Raw genomic sequence first — 19,779 nt, forward strand, 5'->3', positions numbered from 1 at the left:
GATAAGCGAGTGCGTGTCCCCAGGAAGACGCATTCAAAACTTGCCCAAGTGGTTTGTGTTTTTGTTTTCCACGCGTACTACAGCCTCACTGCCTTGTTTCCGTGCTGTTTCCCAGAGACCCCACGTCTGCAGAGCCCTGCTGACAGGCGGCGTGACAGCCAGGCACTGCCCGCCTGCCCCGCCGCACCGGCCCAACCGCGCACATGCCCCAGCATGGCACCTGGCCCCCGCCACGCCACAGCCAGCCCTCCCAACCCTCTTGGCAAAATGCCGTGTGCTCGCAGGTGCGTCCAAGCCTTGTCGTGCAGGGTCTGTGCTGACGGCTGTTTCTCTGGGACCGCACTGGGTGCCCACGCTCCAGGCAGCTGCATCTGACCAGGAGAGGTGGGACTGGCTGTGCTGCTGAGGAGCATGGCTCTGGTCACAGTCGCTCTTCCCCAACGGGTGGTTGCAGTCCTGATCAGGCAGTTTCTCTGTAGCTGGAGACTTGGGAAGAGGTCTCAGTGAGCTCCCTACCCTGCTGAAGAGCAGAAGGGATCGAATGGAAAGGCACACAACAGGAGAAGATGTCTATACATACACACACACATATATACCTGTCAGGCATTGCCTCCAGGGTCAGAAATCCCTGCCTTTGCACAGGGTGAATGCTACACATTAACCCCAGACCTGACACTAATGCTATGTTCTGCCTGCCTAAATGTTCCCTGAAGCCTTAATTAGTACTTCTGTTCTAATCTATGGGCAACATTATGTACCTCTGTGTTCAACCAAAAGAGTGGCTGAAAAACAGTGGAGGGTAAATGATCCCTTTCCGACCTCACAGAGAGGTTTTATGAGGTTTAATCCATTACTGTTAAATCCTCAGAGGAAGGAAGGTGTAGAAAGAGGGGTATTAATGTCATCAATGTAATTGACCATCAGTGTCACAACATTAATTAAAAGTAAACAATTCAAATGTCAGATCTCAGGTAAAAATATGTTTAAATATTTTCTTTATGGTTTACAAGAGGAGATAATTCCCCTAGTCATGCTGAGACTTTTGCCTTTTCACTGGTGTCTCACGTTGCTTTACAACGTGCTGTTCACTTCCCGGTCTCCAGGAAACCAGATTCCTGTTAGGAAGCCCTGACAGACTTGTAGCTCCACACGCAGAGCGCCGATTGGGGGGTGCCCTGTCTTCCAGGGGTCCCCAGGCTGTTTGCAATGGCAAAGGAGGCTCAGTGCCTCCCTCGAGTGTGCTTGGGACTGGGAGGCTACGGCAGCGGTGGCCGCTGCATCGGCGATGGCGTCCCGGCTGGCCCAGCCCTGTTTGCTGCTTGGCTCTGACTGGTTTCCGTGGCAGAGCCTGGCAGCAGCTGGGGCTGGTGGTTTGGTTGCTGCAGAGGACCAGGTATGGCGAGGTGCCCTTGATGGGGGTCCTGCTGCATGCTCTGAAGGGGGTTTGCCTTCCTCTCGCTCCTGTCCTTCCTCCCATCCCCACATTTTGGGAGCCTCTCCAGAGAATTCCTAATTCAGGGCTTGCTCCCTGCTCCTGAGGGGAACACCCTGAACTCACAGCAAACCCACACCGAGCTGAACTTGCTTTAATTTGAACAGCAACTGTGAATGTCATGGCTCAGGCTGTGCCCCAGCAGAAGCCTTGGAAGCTTTTCAGGCTGTAGCTACTCCCTTTTCAGCCTGCACAGCCGAACAGCGGGATGGAAGAGGAGGGGAGGCTGCAGCTTCATTTCTTTTCATTCCCTTTACCGTGGCTCTCCAGCAGCATTCCTTGGGTTTCCAGTGTGCTGAAACCGTGCCCAGCTGCTTGCTGCTGCTTCTTTGGTATGCAAATGCACAGGAAACTTCTCTTACACTTTCCCTTCTCTGTGCTGGCCTCGTTGGCTATATTACACCATGCTGTCCCTTAAAATCCCTTCTGCTTGAAACACAAGCCTGCTGGCATTACTCCTTGCTCAGCCTCTCCTCCAGCAAACCAAAACCATCACTGACCCCACTGGCAGCAGAGAGAGCGGGTGACTGGCCAGCCCCCGAATCAGTACAAAGTTAGTTCATTAATAAGGCACTACAATTCCAACATGCCTGTGTTGCATTTGGGGCCACCACTTGCTTTTGCTTTTCTGTCTGATAAGGACGCGTGTCCCCCGAGAGCTGGGTTTATGGGGAGATGAGGCCAGCACACTTAGGACCACGACAAACTTACACCGAGGCGTTGAGCAGCAAAGGAGCCACGATTTCTGAAAGGGTCAGCCAAATGAAATGTGAAACTGTCTTTTGCCCAAGATCAAGTAAAATAGCAATAAACAAACAGGTTGGTCATTACCAGGTAATCTCTGCTTGGAGGAGACCAGCTTCCATGCAGAAGAATCTCAAAAGGGAACCGGCGGAAGTACCACTCCTGGAATAATGCTTGGACACTGGAAAGCTCCCCTGGAAAGAGAAAACTACCCAACAGGCCTTTTTTATTACTAGTACCTAGGAATCTTGAGTTACTCAGAAGATACAGAAGCCCCAGTGTCTGGAGGAGCTGGAGGACTAGGCAAGAAATACTATGTGAGAGACATTGTAGTATTAATTGTCCCACTAAGTATCTTTTTTTTCCCACCCCAAGTCTGGTACTTGGAAAAAGCCAGAGTCCTCAGCAGAGCTCCTCCCTCCTTCACCCAGCTGAGTGCAGTTCTGTCTGCTAAAAGGAACCATTTACCTGGAGAAGTTACGCTGTCCTGCCGTACCCAAGCGTGCATAAGCTCCAACACAGAAATGTGTCTCGAGACCATGGGGCAGTTCAAGACCCACTATCCCTTAAACCTTTCAAGAGAGTTCCCCAATTAAAACTGAATAGAGCCTACTGCTGAGTAGCTGCGCTCCGCTCAAGCGAAAGGGACTCGGTGGAGTGCCGGGGGTGAAGGCAGCGTGGAGCCTGCACTGCACACGTCAGACCTGGGCAGTGGGCTGGGGCACCGAGGGCTTCACACCGTGCCCAACAGCTTTCAGATGACTTGTCAGTAACGTTTAGTGTTTTGCCTCTTGACAGCACCAACAACAACCTAAGTTACTGCTCTGCAGCATCCCTTGCAGGTGCAAGACAGTGAAAGGGGAAAATAAACAAAAGTATTAATAATGGCTGTGAAAATTTAACTTTTATTATCTGTTCACTGTATACAAAACACCATTCTGCATAGTGATAACTCATTTGTTGTACAGTTGACAGTGCACATCAACAAACAAGTGTTCAAGAGGTATACACTTAATGAAAGGGCAGTGATGGCCAGTGTACATTACGCACTAAGATCCTGCGACGCCAGCTGTATGTTTTAGGATGGAGAAGTACCTCATAACCACTCAGTAGGTGAGTAATATAAATGGGATAACAAGCATTTACCAACGAACCAAATTAAGAATGAGGATGGAGAGAGAAAGCCGAACTGATGTATCCGATACACAATTTCCAGAGTGATTAAGAAGTTTTACAGAGGTGGCTGAGAAGGATCCCTATTTTTTCAAACACTTCCATTTTTCAAACTTTTAAAATTTAATGATAAATAACAGAATCTCACAAATCTTTAGGGGCAAAATGCTCCACATTTATTTACATATGAAATGTGTTTAATACAGTTGTAATGGACATAGTGTATAGTAACATCTGACAGCAGCAAGACTTGTAAGGAACCAAACAACTACTACTGTGTATCATGCACCTATCTATATATACACAATTTGTTTTAAAAAAAAGTACAAAATTTTTTTTAAGGGATACATACAAGGTATAAAATGCAAAACCAAACCAAAAATATAACTCTCACAGAGAACTATATATGAAAGGGACAGTATGGTACCTTTTTGTACTTTGTGAAAGCGTAACTAGTGATATTAGATACATGTTTGAAATGGCTGAACTAGCTTCGTACGGTCTGTGCTAAAGCTGAAAGCCCCCGTTATACGTACACAGGCTGGTGTGTTAGCTCCTCGACAGCTGGATGTAACACTGAGCACCAAGTACATTTGGCATTAGCATACAGAGCTGGGAAATACCAACCCCTGTAGCAAGGGTTAACTATTTTCTTTCAATAACCAGAAATTAAGGAAAATACATAATGCTGTGTACTCGCTTCTATATAATGTTTAATAAATTACATGACAAAAAACATCATCATTATAAACCTATTCCTCTAATTACATCTTATTTGTTAAATCCAGAGCAGCCCAGCCCTTTTGTAACAATTTGACCTTTGATCACAAGCACCTGATGGCCTAAAAAAATCACTTCATGATACATAGAGTTGTGCAATTATACTTTTCAAAAGTACTTTATCATTCTAGGGGGTCTGCACCTGTTCTGGTGTTGCCACCTAAAACCAGCCCTGCATTTTACATATGCAGTGGTACTTTTTCTTCTTTTTTTTTTTTTTTTTTTTTTTTAAATTTTGTATATATTTATAAAGAGAAAGTTTAAAAGCTTCCTTAGACATTTAGAAGCATGAGTTCTTAGAATTTAAAATCTCTTAAGCTTGCTTCCCCTCCCTACTCCCCTCCAAGCACTGCCTTCTGATGCACTTCCATTCACTAAACTCTCTTTCAGAAGCATTCAAATAAGAAACAGTTTAAGAGAACCCAAAGGAACTGCCCCAGCATTCAGAACTCTGTTTTAAAGCAACTTACTAGAAAAAAACAGAACAAAACAGAAAAACCCAAATTTTCCACTAGATACTGATACAAACACATAACAAAGAGTACAAAAGTTATTAGTTTAAATATATACAAACTCTTTTCAACTCAAATACTGCTTCAATGGTTTTGAGGGTATAGACAATGAGGTGAAGGGCACGCTTTTATGCAGAATATATTGCAACAGCCTGAACAGTACTGTTAACACTATTATACCTTGAACTTTCTGTAGCAAAAATGTCATTAGTATTCCAATGTGGAGAGAGATTTCTGCATCCCGAATAATCTGATCACTTTTCAGCTGAACTCATTCTTTTTGACTTAATGAAGGCCATGCCATGTGTTCTCATGTGAGTGTTTAAGGCCGCTTCAGTTTCAAAAGTCTTTGCACACACTTTGCATCTTCTGTCTGATGCCGTACTGTCAGAAGATTCATCCTCATGATTGGGTTTATTTTCTTGCTGATTATCCTCCCCAGACCCATTTTGTTTTGATACTGGCTGAGGCTCCTTCAGCTTATGTACAATGAAGAGGTGTCTGGAGAGCGACACGTGAGATGTGTAACAGAGTCCACATTCCCTGCACTGGTACGAAGAGCCATCAGATTTATGCTGAGGAATATGTTCATGAAACTGGAGGAGATTTTCTGTTGTGAAGCCACAAACAGCACACTTGTGAACTTTAAAAACATTTATCTTTAGCTTCTTCAATGGCTGAGTGATTGCACCTCGTGGAGGCCGGAACTCCAGTACAGGTTCTTCCAATTTACGCTTTGGACTAGGAACCTAAAAAAAGCCAGAAATGGTATATCACGTGAGGTGAATACATGGTGCTTTTCATAACTATTGGTGACTTGCAAACTTCAAAAACCTTCCCTTGGTAGATTCCAGTACAACTTTGATAAATACAGTATTTGAAATAACACTAGCAAATATATATTGTACATGTTGGAAAACCAGGGGTTTTCTTTATTACAAATTGCACACAAAATCTGTCAGATCAGATAGAGCTACAGTATCTAATACACCGGATAAACTTGAATAAATATTTGCCAGTGTAACTGCATCCGAGTACACACACCAATGAGACCTCTGCTGCGTACAGGGTGTAGAGTATCAGTCTAGGAACTTTTCAAGTACTACCTTCTGGAACTCCATTTTAATTACTTAGTATTATTTCATGCCTGAAATTTGACTTGACAGATTATCTCCTGATCACTAGTAACCAAACTAACCTATTGCACATTTTTTAAAACTAATTAAACTGATTATTGTTTATATTCTCCTTGTCATTCTTCTGACATGAATATTCCTCAAGAATCCTCTGCATCCTATGTGGCTCAGATATGCTGCATGGTGTTTACGAGACAATGTACATAGCTGACATATTTTCAACACTTAAATAAGCTAAACATATAAAGGAAAACAGTACACTTTAAAAACCAGATGTCTGTGTCTCTGCTGTCAGCAGTGAAATTCTTTATCATATAGAGCCCCAAACATTTAAAAAATGCTGTTAATGTCTGCATGTAACAAGTCTTTGGACAGAGCTGTCACCTTATTTTTGCTTTCCTTCTAACACTCATCAATAGAAAAGTAGCGTAGTTCAGCTGGAAGGGACCTACAACAACCATCTGGTCCAACTCCTGAGCCCTCCGGGGCTGACCTAAAGTTAAAGCCTGTTGTTAAGGGCATTGTCCAATCGCCTCTTAAACACCGACAGGCCTGGGGCAGCGACCCCCTCTCCAGGAAGCCTGTTCCAGGGTTTGACCACCTCTGGGTGAAGAAATACTTCCTCTCGTCCAGTCTGAACCTCCCCAGCGCAGCTCTGAGCCCTTCCCAGGCGTCCTGTCCCTGGATCCCGGGGAGCAGAGCTCAGCACCCCCCTCTCCCCATCCCCTCCCCAGGGAGCTGCAGAGAGCCCTGAGCTCGGCCTCAGCCCCTTCTCCCAGGCGAGACAGGCCCGGAGCCCTCAGCTGCTCCCCACAGCACCTGCCCTCCAGCCCCTCACCAGATTTGTTCCCTCCTCTGGACACACTCTAGGACCTTCACATCCTTTTTAAAATTGTGGGGCCCAGAACTGCACATAGTGCTCCAGGTGAAGCCACACCAATGCTGAACACAGTGGGAGATCCTCCTGCATTTTCATCATCAGATTGAAAGCAGTTTCACTGTAAAATTTGTATTGAATAAGCTCAAGGCTGGGTAGTTGAAAGAAGGTCACACTGCTTCTACGTAACCTGTAGCTTTTCTACAGCTATGAGAAGACTTGGTTGCAGAGGATTTGAAAGGTGCTTTTAAAGCAAATCACTAAGGAGTAAGTTATATTCTGCATCATTCAGTGATCAAACCAAACAGAAAGTCTTTCCAAAAACATGTTCTAGTTCAAGCATGACAGAATTTGTTGCAGGAAACTTTAAGACATTTTTTGGGCTCAGACTTGTACAAAGATCAGACTTGTACAAAAATACCTGTGTCTATTTAAAGATCCTAAATGTATACCCACAAAAAATTCACTCTGAGTGACTGAATGAATCTTCTAAGTGATTACCTTCGTGTCTTCTTTCACTTCCCTTTCTTCCATATTGGTTGATTCAGTCATTTCTTTCACATCAGGGTCTTTAATGCCATGCATCAACTGAATATGTTTTTCCAACATCAACCGCTTGGTAAAAGTACGTCTTGAGTCTGGGCAGTGCCTACATAAACACAAAGCAGACGTGCACAGATTCAAGTGTCACACTTATCAAAAGTAGTACTCTGAGGAATACAAATAGGACTGGTAAATAAATCCAGACTAGAGTACAACCTATTGATGATAGCAACAACGCCTTTCCAACCATTATAAGAAAATGAGCATAATTACAAAATAAAACTAGAAATGTTTGAGCGATTTATATTCAGAGAAAACAAGAAGCTCTCTGAAGATAATATCCAAAATGGTACGAAGTGTGAGTCAGAATAAAACCTGGGAGCATCTGAGTTTTGTTTCTTAGACCTCCACTAACATCACCAAACTGTATATTCTATTAGACACTTTCCAAAGCTCTCCTTAATTTAAATTTCACAGGGAAAGCAATCACCTTCCATGCAGGATGAATGCTAGCTCCAGACAACACTTAATTCTGCATTCAAATCCAAATACTTTATCTCCTTGAACTAGTAATTCCTTCTCAGCTCTCTTTCCAAACCTCAAACTAACCAGCAGCACCACCTTGTCCTTCACAGTCTGCGCTCTGTTCTCCCGACAGAACCAGCTGCAGCACTGCTGAACCTCTCCTGTGCTTGTGGAAAGTGTCTTCCCCCTGAGCTCCGACCGTGTAACGTATCGTACAGGTGTCTGGGGCGGGATGGCCAAACAAGAACCGCAGGGGAGGAGTTTAACTGTAATACTCTCTGAGTCTTTCTCCTGAGGTTTTAATTTTTAAAATGCCGTTTCATTTAATTTTATTTTAAAAAAAGGAAAAAAGACAGTACTGTAGGCATTCTGAAACGAAAACAGAGAAATATGATAAGTTCTGCTCAAAGGGTGTGCAGAAAGAAACCTGGCATTTGCTACTTGTCATACCCCCAGAGAAATAGTGTCCAGGCTCACCAGCGCACCTAGGCTCAAGTACAAATTAAGGGTACACGAGGAACAATCTGATGTGTGGGTTGTGTCAGGCAACCAGGGCACAGGGAGCCGGGAGGTTATAAAGCACTTGTTGGAACGCCGTGCTGTGCCCAGCCGTCTCACGTGCCCACAGCAGGGCCCTCGTGCTTTCCGTAAGAAAGCCGAGATCACTCAGGGCAGGGCAGGATCTCAGCCAGAGAACGGCTGCTGCTGGCAGCTGCCTCTTCAGTACTGCCACCTCAGGTCCACAGCACACACACACATATGCATCTACCAGTGAAGAGATGCCACAGAAATGGTATTATGGATCCTCTCTGATTGACATGGCTTCTTCTTTTAAATAATGTATCGTCTCTCCAGCCTCTTAAACATCACGGAGGATTTTTAGACATTACACACTGTTTTCTGTAAGAGAAAGAATACTACAAATACTGACTTTTGTAGATTGGCACAGTGGGTTGTGTACATGAGACTCTATTTAAAACCAGGTTCACCTCTGTAAAACTATCAGCCACGCCAACTCTCAGCTCAGCTCAGTTCCGGATTTGCTTCCCAAAGCCCCCGAAAGCCAGCAGACTTTATGTCCGTGCATTCTCAGCAGCCTGCTGTGTTTCAGGCATGCAGGACAGCCCAAACAGTTTAGCCTGTCTATGTATCTAAATAACTGATTCATTTGAATGAACGGGACATTGGCTTTTATACAGTCTAGAAGATAAATTCAACTAACAAGGTTTTTTGTTGGTTTATATTCTGTTTCTAAATAAATAAAAGTAGAACTTACGAGCACGTATAAACCTTCCTAATGCCTTTGTGCTTGATACGATTGTGACGACATAAACTATGGGATGAACTGAAAGATTTGTCACATTGTCGACATGGATGTTTCTTCATTTGCTTTAAAAAAAGAAGAAAAAGACATTAGTTAAAAAAGCTCTGTAAAAATAATGCGTGTGTCAAACCTTTCGGTAACAGGAAAGAAACATCACTTACCATGTCTGGTACTCTACCTCCAAGTACACACCACTCCTACAGCAATGCTGCAGAAGTCAGAGGACCTGGGCCTCTTTCACAACAGTGTGGCCAGCATGAGTTACACACACATCTACCACCAGTTGTAAACTGGTGTCAGACTGTGGGTGAAGAGAATTTCTTCCTCCAGAGAAGCAAGGAAGATCAGTGAATTATTTCTGGATCAGTAAAGGCAGTACGGTGAGAGATTCACTTTCACCATAAAGTAACCTCTCCCTTCCCTTCCCCAAACTGAGTCTGCAGTTGATCAGTCACCTGCCAGGAGGGGCGAAGGGCACCTAACAAGGGCCAAAGCCACAGACACCGACACCTAACGGTCAGAAAAGAGATGAAGAAACGAGAGGTGCGGCCCGATGCCAACCTGAGGGACATCTGTTTGGGGAATCCTGTGGGGTTTATATTACAGTTTAAGTGGACAGAGAAAGAAAAGGAAGGAAGCTGAGAAGGATGGAGTGGTCTCCATCTGTGTCACTCCAGCTGAACATGGCCACAGGAGCTGCAGTGTCTGAAGAAATATCTCCAGAACGAATGCACAATAACCCACATGGACATTTTAACATGACATAAGTCATTCTCTAGTGCCTAACATTAATCAACAATAATAATAAAAAGAATTCTCATTCCTAAATACTAAGAAGCTCAAGCTATACAGAAATGCTTAAGGAACTGAAGAACATCCTTCTTACGTTTGTGCTGAACTTCACGTTACATTCTCCCTAATGGCTACATTGTTCAGGAACAGCTACAGACGAGCCAGTGGGGATCTGCAGAGGTGATTTCATTACTGAAAATTATAATTTACTGCAAAGTTTGGAGTGAGTGGTGGAAGGTTTGTACACAGGAAAAAGCGATCTCTGGAACGGCTAAAGGAGTAAGAGCTGTTACAGTGAGATGCGACCTTTTGCTATCGAGACCAAAATCACATGGAGTGTGGGGGAAGGAAAGAAAAGCAGTTTTGAAAGGTCGTTCATGCAAATGTGAAGCAGCCCATTAGGAAACATGATATGGTAATTTTATTTGGGCTAGTCAACATAATGCTGTTAGAGATGCAATACTGTTCAACCTAGACTTCCTTTTCACGTTTAAAGGCCAATTAAAATAAAAGGAAATCAACATATTTTGCTCTTAAATTGTTAAAGGTGAAAACCTGACAGTGTGTACACACAGTATGTGCTCATTAATGCTAATGCACTAATCAATACATTTTGCAGTATGCTCATGACTGCAATGCTCTGGGAAGAATTTATAAAATAAACAAAATGTGAAGTTGTATTAGGGCTTCTGTGAAGAGCCAGCCCTGCCCCGTGCTGCACCACCACAGGCGCTCAGCCAAGGCAGCCCACGTGTCTCTGCCGAGGCCACTGCCCAGCGCAGCTGCAGCGAGCCCTTGGTCAGGGCAGCAGCAGCAGGACTGCACTCAGCAGGGCCCTGTCCCTCCCGCGGCGCCGGGCGCTGCCTGCGGTGACCACCCCTGACACCACGCTCGCTCTACACTCCTTGGGAAGATTCTGGATAGAGACCTGGAGAGGATTTTGGATGCATTAGTTTCTGTAATGGCAGCCAAAACCAACAGAACTAACACATTAGTTCTGTAATTAGGTGCAGCAGGACCTGCTATACAGCATCTCGTCTTTACAGGGAGAAAGAGGATGTTCAATTAGATGCACAGCACGTCGGAATTGGTAAAGCAATTCCTGCTTAGAAAACATCTGTCCTTTCACAGAAACACACCGGAGTCCTAGGAAGCTCCGCGCACGCCTACCCGGCCGAGTGCAGACATACGGGATCCAGTTTCCAGACAGCAGTTGTACAGACTTGTTAGAACCACCCTTTGGGCTAGTAACATATAATTTTTTTTTTAAAACAGCACTTTTAAGGTCAGACAGAGTGTCACACCAAGGTGGCTACAAGTTTTCCTACCCTACAGCTGGCTTACCTTCAACCAGCTCAGGAAGAGGATACAGAAAATGTGAATCTGTCTGCCTGTGTAGACACTGCCCAGTAAGGTCTGGGAACTCCAGAATCTGTCCAGAGAGGATACACATGGCAGCACCTCTCCTATGAATACCTCTGAATAATCCAGCCTGGGATCAGCTAAGAAGGCTTACAGCTCCAGACTTTCACTCTGATCCTGCAAAAGCAGCAATTAGAAGTTTGAAACTAATTATCTTCAAATACCTTACATGACAATGGGCTTTGTGAATAGCTCATGAATTGCTTAATTAAAGTTTTTAACAAACATTCTGCATAGAACATTTTAGAGCATTTAACCCACACCTATCATTCTTAAGAAACACAGACTGTAAATTAACTCCATTATCTATTAGACCCAGATCACATGCTTGGTTATTTAATGCTCATTTCTAGTCTCTCTACAATAAGATGTATCCGTAAAAGTTTTGGTTTTGAGTATAGTCATTTTCATGGTAACAATTACTGAAAATTTCGAGAGATCTGGAAGGAACGTAGCAACTGGTCTTTATCACCCATTTCTGAAAGACATGGAGTTGTATCTCTATTCATTTAGGTATATATAGATGCGCCTCCTGTGTTATTCCAGGAACCACTTGGATAGGGATAAAAACCAGCACATAAATGTAAGCAGTGAACAGGTGTTTAGGCCAGTACTTGAGTGCAACAATTATCTAATATTTCATAACAAGGGCTGCTCTTGAGGTAACACTGCACGTTCTTATTAAAATCAGATCAAGATATATATTTAAAGCTAATATTGAGAAAGCATTATCAGTGTGTGATGAACCTTATTTGAGATGCCTGCTGCCCCTGCTGTGGATGTGATCAGACTGGGTACTGTTCTCTAGCTCACTCTGGAGTGACAGTTCCATAGGGAGGTTGCGTTGTTTTGCTTTAAGAATTGTATCAGCGTAAAATGCCTCTGGTCTTAAACTTATTTCTGTTTGCTGGTACAGCACTGATGAGTTAGTATTTGGGCTAACAGGCAAAACGGAGTGCACCAGCAGTTTACATGCTGCTGAAGAGACTGATTTTGACAGAAAATTAAGCTATGATTGAGTGAGTGTCACAGGATCAGAATCAAGCATTCAGGGCACAGGCTTGCCACAGTAACACATTTATGGAGTTTCCTTACATACGCTGCCTAGCAGAAGTGTCAGGCATACACCTGCTAGGCTTGAAGCTGAAGCAATTAACAGTTCCTTAGTGACTTCCATGGACAGAAATGCAAAAAGGGGCTTTTAAAGGAACTGGAGAAATCAAATGGAGACAGTGCGATTTCAGCTGCTTGTCTCCTTTGCATGCCCTCAAGCTGTAAAAGGAGAGCCAGGTAAAAGAAAATGTAGTTCTGTGAATCACAATCCTTTGATGGGGTGTGTCTCATTCCAAGGGGGACTGGCAATGCAGCTACAGGACTCTGTACAGCAGGGAGGCTGAAAGAACGGAGTGGGAGTTACGGAAGACAAGGAGAAACATGGAAATAGTCTCCTGTCAGTCAGGCTCGGGTGCTATTTGCTTGAAGCTGTCATAAGAAAATTAGAGATGACACTCAGTAGTCTGGCATTTTCAGCTTTTCCATAAAATGTTTATAAACAGAATAAAATAATTTGCGCAACAGCTTTAGAGAAGCACGCGATCTGAATTCTCACACATAGACTTTCATGATTCTATGAAGGGACACAGAAACCTCTGGAAATGTGCTATCATTTATTATAGCCTATTAGCATCCTGAAAACTACAGATTTTCACTCAAGATGATTCTTCTCCACTTAGACAGAGGAAGCCTGTCACCCCTTCCAGCTGGCTCTCTCTGCAGGCAGCGCAGTGCTTCAGTTCAGTTCCCTGCCTCCCACTGAGGGAAGCTCCAGGCAGTTTCCAGGAGCACAGGGGCAGGGCAGGACCGGAGCGCGGGCGAGTGCTGCCGGAGCTCGCTGCGGCTTGTCTCACACACAGCACTGAGGGTCCCGCTGAGCACCGCTTCACTGCGGAGCGACGCTCAGCCTCACGGGGTGTCTGCCTTGACCACGCGGTGCCCTTTGGCACTCGCTGCACCCACAGAACGAGACTCCTCCCTGAGCCTAACAGTTAATGAACTGGCAAGAGAGGGAACTGCGAAAGCACAAAGGAGGAACGAAGAACCTGGATCAGATTAGATGACTTGGACGAAATACTGGAACATCTCTCACTCTTTCCATCTTGAAGAAATTCTGGTACTGGATAAACAAGCCTACAATTAAGAGTGTGTGGACTTCCTCAGCAGAACTACATAGAGAATGACAAAAACTAAGCAGCCAAAGAGAGAAAGATGAAATACAAGAACAGAGGAGAATAACAATGGAACTTAAAGGAGTTATTTGCAAAAACACAACTGAATTTGGAAAAAAATTGCTTCACATTTCAGGTTTAAGTCACTTTTTTGTAATTGAATATTATTCATTTACCTTTCCGTGTTCTTTCCTCATGTGAGAGATGTAAACGTCTCTCTGAGTGAAGAGCCTATCACACTCCCAACACGTCCAGCCAGGATTAGCGACTTTTTTAGGCTCCGCTTTCTTTATGGGAGAAGGAGATTTCTTCTCCAACTTTTCTGTTCCGTTGACAGACTTTGCGTCCTCTTTGTTGTGACCGGCTGAGTTCTGAGTTGTAGGTTTAGTACTGAGAGGCAGATTTATCCCCAGGTTTGGTGGCCCCTCAACACTTTTCAAAGTTCCATGCATAGACTACAATAAAAGAGAAAAGAGGGTACAAAACTAACACAGACATATACAGCTGTATCGACAAAATGCAAAGACCTTCTGAACCAAGTCTTCATTTACTTCTTTGTCATACTATTATCAGATCACATTCTTAACTTAAAGAAACATGATTAAGTAAAGGCAAGGCCTAGCATAAAGAGAAACTGGCCAACAACACTAACGGACACCATCCATAGCTAAAGAGAAGTTTTCTTCAGTGTCTAGATAATTGCATAAAAAAAAAAGAAAAAAAGAGACTGTAGGTTAAGTTTAAATTGCTGTTTAATAGAGAGGAAAAAAGCGCTCAAGAAGTACATTACATTAAGTGTAATTTCTCACTTTACTTACCTATTAGTCGAGGATCCTCATTTCAAACTACATGATTAAATACGTCCCAGAAGGAAAGGTTTTTACTGACAAATTTTGACTTGGCACATTGGTAAACAAGACAAGAAAAGGCAACTCTGGAAGGATCAGGAAACTATATAGTTTAGGATATGTTACTATTTTATGCTGAGGCCGAGTTAAGCCCTGTCTCGCTCCAGGCTCAGGTCATGAGCACCCTAACCTAGGGGTGCAGTGCCAACAGCCCTCAGAATCCGAGGTGTGCAGGCTGATGGGGTCCCCCAGAGCAGGGGCAGCTGAGCTGTCTGATGAGCTGTTCTCAAGCACCCTGGAGCTCCCAGGCAGTGATCCTTCCTCACATTTATTTCTAGACTTTAAGTAAACAATCAGTAGGAAGGGAACAACTCTTCCACCTCCTCCTTCCCCAGTTTCTGGAGCCAGTGTTGTACGCTGGTGCGAGACCTGAGCCTTCCAAGAAGACGACCAGTTCCGAAGTCCTGGGCGTCAGCTGCGTGTCTGAGTTTCACACATGAACACGGACACAGCAGGAGGGAGTCAGCCAGGTTGTGGGCCAACAGAGATGACTGCAGCCCAGACTGAACGTACCATTGCACATGGATCCACTGTCGAGGTCTCTCACATCTAAGACTTGCCCTTTACAATGACAGTGTCCTAATCATCTCATCTACTGACCTGTATTCTAACTCTCCTGGGCGTTATGTCCATCCCAATTGTAATTATTTGCCTACAGGTAACCTCAGAAACAAAAAAACATTCACTACGTTCTTGATTCGGAGAATTTAAGAATACAAATCTGATACTCCAGTATAAGACTTCAGTATCAAGTTCTTTTGTAAATCATGTGGCTCTTGGGACTACCTGCTGGCTCTGCAGCAAATATCAACCTGATCAGTAGAACACGTTCTTCAAAAGAAGAGCCAGTAATTAAAAAACCTAAAATGTTATGAAATAGCAAAGCGCACAGGACCAACTGTCTGTCTCTAAGAATGAAGTTGTGTAGTAAAGGAGGTGGCTGCCTTTAGTATCCCATTAGTGCACCAGGACAAGGCGAAAGAAGCACAGGGTAGGGAGATGGAGGCTCCTACACTTTCAGGCAACTGAAGACTGACCTGGAAATTCTATCCTGGCTTAACTTGTCAGCATGTAAAATGTTAGTTCTCAACTTTCTAAATGTCCTTTAAATACAGTACTTGAAATTTAATTTCTTATTTGAAAATAAACACAAAGCACTGAAGCATAACATGGAGCCCCAGTGACCACAGCACGTATCACCAGCAGAACTGGGAGTGTTGCACCTCCAGTCCAGACCTTCACCCCTGTTAGAAATTCTCTTGTAGCGAGCCGTCACAGGAAAACGAGACATGCCTTTGCCAACAAGAAACATTCACATCTGCAGGAATTACTCTAGGTTATTTTTTGTAGCTTTGAATAACCTCCTCCTGAGCTCCCTTCTGTCCCTTTCTGTTCTGTTTTCATCCAGGTCTTCTCTGTCCTGATGGTTTATGTCTAGCCATACCAAACAATTACATTTTGTGCAGCTGGGCTGAGCTCTGCCCCTGTCTGGCACTCGCCCTCTCCCCTTCTGTTTTCATCTATACCTTGTTACTGTTTTTTTTTCATTCTCCCTTAACTGAAGCCCAATTTATACTTTTCTGCTGCTGTCCCTACTACTATACACATGTCCTAAACGTAAAAGCACTAGTAGTTCTGATTAAAAGCAGCAATACTGTTACTGCACATGTATGTTCTAATCCTCTAATTTTATTCTCAAAATGATTGAATCATTTATAGTGAAACATGCTGAAAAAACCACTGGTTAAAGCATAAATACTGGCATGTAACACTATAAAGCCAAAAGAGATAAATAGTGCCCAAACAGTAAATAACTGAGAATAACTTTATAATGAGAGATGCTGAGCAACCCTGATTTATGTAAGAATAGCTTCTGGCCCTAACTACAGTTAGACCATGCTCCTAAAATAGTTGTCTTCAGGTCTTAAAGAAAAAGTTACATACAGATGTAACAATACTTTTACAATAATACCTGTGTACAAGAAAAACTAATTACATAGATAAGACATACACTGCAATATATGGAATTTGCCTATTTAGTTAAAAAAAAGCAGCAATATGGGTAGATCAAAGGATATAGAAAATAGGACTTTGCATTGCTGGGTGAGAAGACCATTAGGATATCTGACATAAATGTGAGACAATTCTTACAGTAAACATGAACCAGGTCAGAAACAAAGAAAATATCCAGTCCTTGTATTTCTGAATGTCTTAGGTCAGCCCTTCCCTATCTGCTCCTCAAGTTTAAGACTGGCTTTAAGACCAGCTGTGTTTTTCAAGACTTGTGACCTTGTTTTCAACACAACTTCAGAGGTTACTAATTCTGAGGTTACAAGTGCCACAGTTTAGACTAAAATGCAAAACAATGGTTTTAGCAGACAAGAAAGATGTCTGGTTTCCACTATTCTGTATACAAATTTGACTTAAGTCTTATGTGTCACTGCAAGAGAAACCCACTGAATTAAGTGCTACCATTCTGGACTGTAAATAACTTCAACTGTTACCAGGCACCAGATGTTAACAAGGTACAAGAAATCCAGCACTGCTAACAGATTTGGTACATATAAAACAAGGTAACACAGTATATTTAAAATACACAGCTAACAAATTATAGCCAGGGGACTGCTGATTCTTAAAAATATGATTTGCAAGGATGACACTAAATCTTCTTCAATTACAGAACTTCAAGTTTTTTTTCAAAGCGTGCACGTGTTCATGTTTGTATGTAAACACACACACAAATAACCTCTACATCTATTCAAGAAACATACTGGTCCCTCCAGGTGAGTTCCGAACATCAAAGGTTTGATTTTATAACGTACTCAGCATTCTCAGACCTAACAACTGGAATAATACTTAGAATGCTGTAAATAAGGCTCAATACTTACTAGGATCGGACTAATTTACTTCACGATACCCATTGTTATTCTGATAAAATGACCTCTTGAATGCAGTGCACTGAGATATTCCTGGTATACCCAAATCAACATTCATAGAGAAAAACTGAGTTAGTGATTACACCACAGATACGCTGAAGACCATCAGAAATGTAACATTTTAACATTTGAGAACATCATTCACAGATTACTGTCTTGAAATTATTAACATCTCTCCTTTCAGCAGTCTTCTTGTTATTCTGTGCCTTTTTACAGTATTTTCTCACAGCATATATTGCATGACAAATGGTATCTATGAACGAAACAAGAGAAGATGCCTACACACCTTGATATGATCCATCATAAGCTGTTTCTGTGCATATAGAAGAGAACAGTCTGGACACTTGAAAACAGACACCTTCTGGTTTTCAATGTGCTGATCAAAGTGGCGATAGAGCAAAGGTTGTAGAGTAAACACAGTGTCACACATAGAGCATTTATATATTATTCTAAAAACAGAAGTACAATAAACAATGTCAGTCATGTTGATGATCTGTTTGCAAGAATCATGATGTTAACTTTTTTTCTCAGCAGAGATAAGATCTGACATGTTTAAGCAATCATTTCACACTGCCTGAAAAAAGTTAAATTCAAAACACCCTCCAATTTCAAAATATGGGAGCAGCAGAAAAAACAGAAAAAAAAATCATTAAAAAGTGCAAGCAAGAAGCCAGAGAACAACAGCATATGCCAGTTACATACATAACACCAACATCTGCTTAGGATACTCTGAAAGTTAAATGACTTTGGTCTCTGAACCCACATGGTAACTAAAGGACAATACACCTGTTCCAGGCTGTGAAAGCAGTACGGTTTAAGGGAGCGACTGAGTCAATCATAACTGGTAATATACTTCAAGATAAATTTACTTTTGGCCATGTATATGGCTTCGAATCTCCGGAATGCCAAGCCTAGGCTCTGTTACTGCTCGGAAGCTGAAACTTCACAGGATGGCATTTCCCAGTTTTGCAATGACAAGCCGTTAAGAATCTGTCTGTGGAAGCAGAGACGGCCCGAAAACCACAACTTCCTCTCTCAGAGCATCCACGACTTTTGAAATTAGCTACCTGCAGCTCCCACTCTGACAGAATTGTAACATTATGGTGCAGTAGCTGTGTGACTGGTGAAGCAATGCATCGATTCATATAATTTCAAAAGTGCTTTAGAAATAGATATACTAATTAACAAAGAACGAGATAAGTACCAGACACTAAAAGCACAGTCCCTGAAAATGAGTATGATAGGATTTTGTGATCCAGAATTTTGACTAAGAACATTATTAAGTAATCTGAAAATAGTTATATTTTTAGCAGATCCTTGTCAGCTGTCTGTCCAACAGACAAAAACCATAGGGAAACCAGAAACATAATCCTCTGGTCTAAATGCTGCAACAACTACTACGTGACAACAGTTTGAAGCTGGTTTCACTTTGCTGATGATTTTATAATGAAAACTATAGTTTAAATTGCATTCTAGGTAACTACTTACTTGATACTTTGCTGCTTGTTTTTGCTCTGTATGTGCGATTGTATTAAGAATGATTTCCCTGGCAACTAAAGGTGAGTAACAAGATCAGGCACTCAAACTGCAAGCCTGTAACGCACCTGTTTATAAATAGTAACTAGCTCTATTCTTTCAGAAACATCACACTTTTTCTCAACTTCGAAAATGAATGAAAAGAAATGACACATTAAATAAAAGTAACAAATAAATTCACCGTAGATCACCAGATGAGAGAGAACTCTAATCCATCAGCCATCAGCAGTGGTGGCACTTCAGACAAAGTTCAGCTAAACTAAAAGAAACCCAACCACAGGCACTTCCTCTGCGAAAGCAGCCTTCCTAATCCCATCAATTAGAGGTTGATCTCTGTCCTGCAGAAAGACTTTCCATTAACAAAACCCAAACCAACAAACCCTGCTTGCTAGAAGGCTGAATTTTCTCATTATTCACCTAAAAGTTCCAAGTCCTTTCAGCAACAGTACATTGTTCAAGAGCAATAAAGATCACTCTGCGCTGTGTTTTGTGGTGACGAGGACAGGGACGTTGCTTCAATGTCCAAGCCATTCAGCGAGTCCAAATAGTTGAAATAATGAAAAACAGTACACTCAATTAACATGCTATCTGTGAAAAATATTATTTTTGTGGTATATCAAGTAGTCCCAGTTTCTTACATATGCTAAGATGAATTTATTACTTACACAGCATCCTGAGGACCTACACTATTGTCCTGCTTTCTGTGGTGAACCCTCTGCAGCGGCACACCCGACAGCTTCACCTGGTGAGGATGGAGCGTGGGGAAAGGGAAGTCCCTCCGCATCCTCTGACACTCCCCCCCCCCACTACTGTCCATAAAAGTTTCTTAAACATTATTCAAAACGAGTATCTTA

The 19,779-nt window shown here is 42.7% G+C and overlaps 1 protein-coding gene across 11 annotated transcripts in view; it reads right to left on the reverse strand.

Moving 5' to 3' along the window:
* Positions 1–3,121: 3,121 nt before the first annotated feature.
* The window catches only part of LOC141917628 (zinc finger protein 532), a 49,417-nt gene continuing 32,759 nt past the window's right edge, over positions 3,122–19,779 (reverse strand). For 10 of the 11 annotated variants that reach the window (XM_074810967.1, XM_074810960.1, XM_074810963.1 and 7 more), the window contains 5 exons: positions 17,676–17,838; positions 13,722–14,000; positions 9,059–9,171; positions 7,216–7,363; positions 3,122–5,450 (listed from right to left, as the gene is read on the reverse strand). In XM_074810967.1, the coding sequence (XP_074667068.1) occupies positions 4,956–5,450; positions 7,216–7,363; positions 9,059–9,171; positions 13,722–14,000; positions 17,676–17,838 (1,198 nt within the window). In that variant the 3' untranslated portion in view covers positions 3,122–4,955. Of the gene's footprint in view, positions 5,451–7,215; positions 7,364–8,468; positions 8,683–9,058; positions 9,172–13,721; positions 14,001–17,675; positions 17,839–19,779 lie in introns of those variants that run through there. The other variant, XM_074810970.1, reaches the window with a different exon arrangement.

This window comes from Strix aluco, chromosome W (genome assembly GCF_031877795.1).
Source record: "Strix aluco isolate bStrAlu1 chromosome W, bStrAlu1.hap1, whole genome shotgun sequence".
Taxonomy (NCBI): Eukaryota; Metazoa; Chordata; class Aves; order Strigiformes; family Strigidae; genus Strix; species Strix aluco.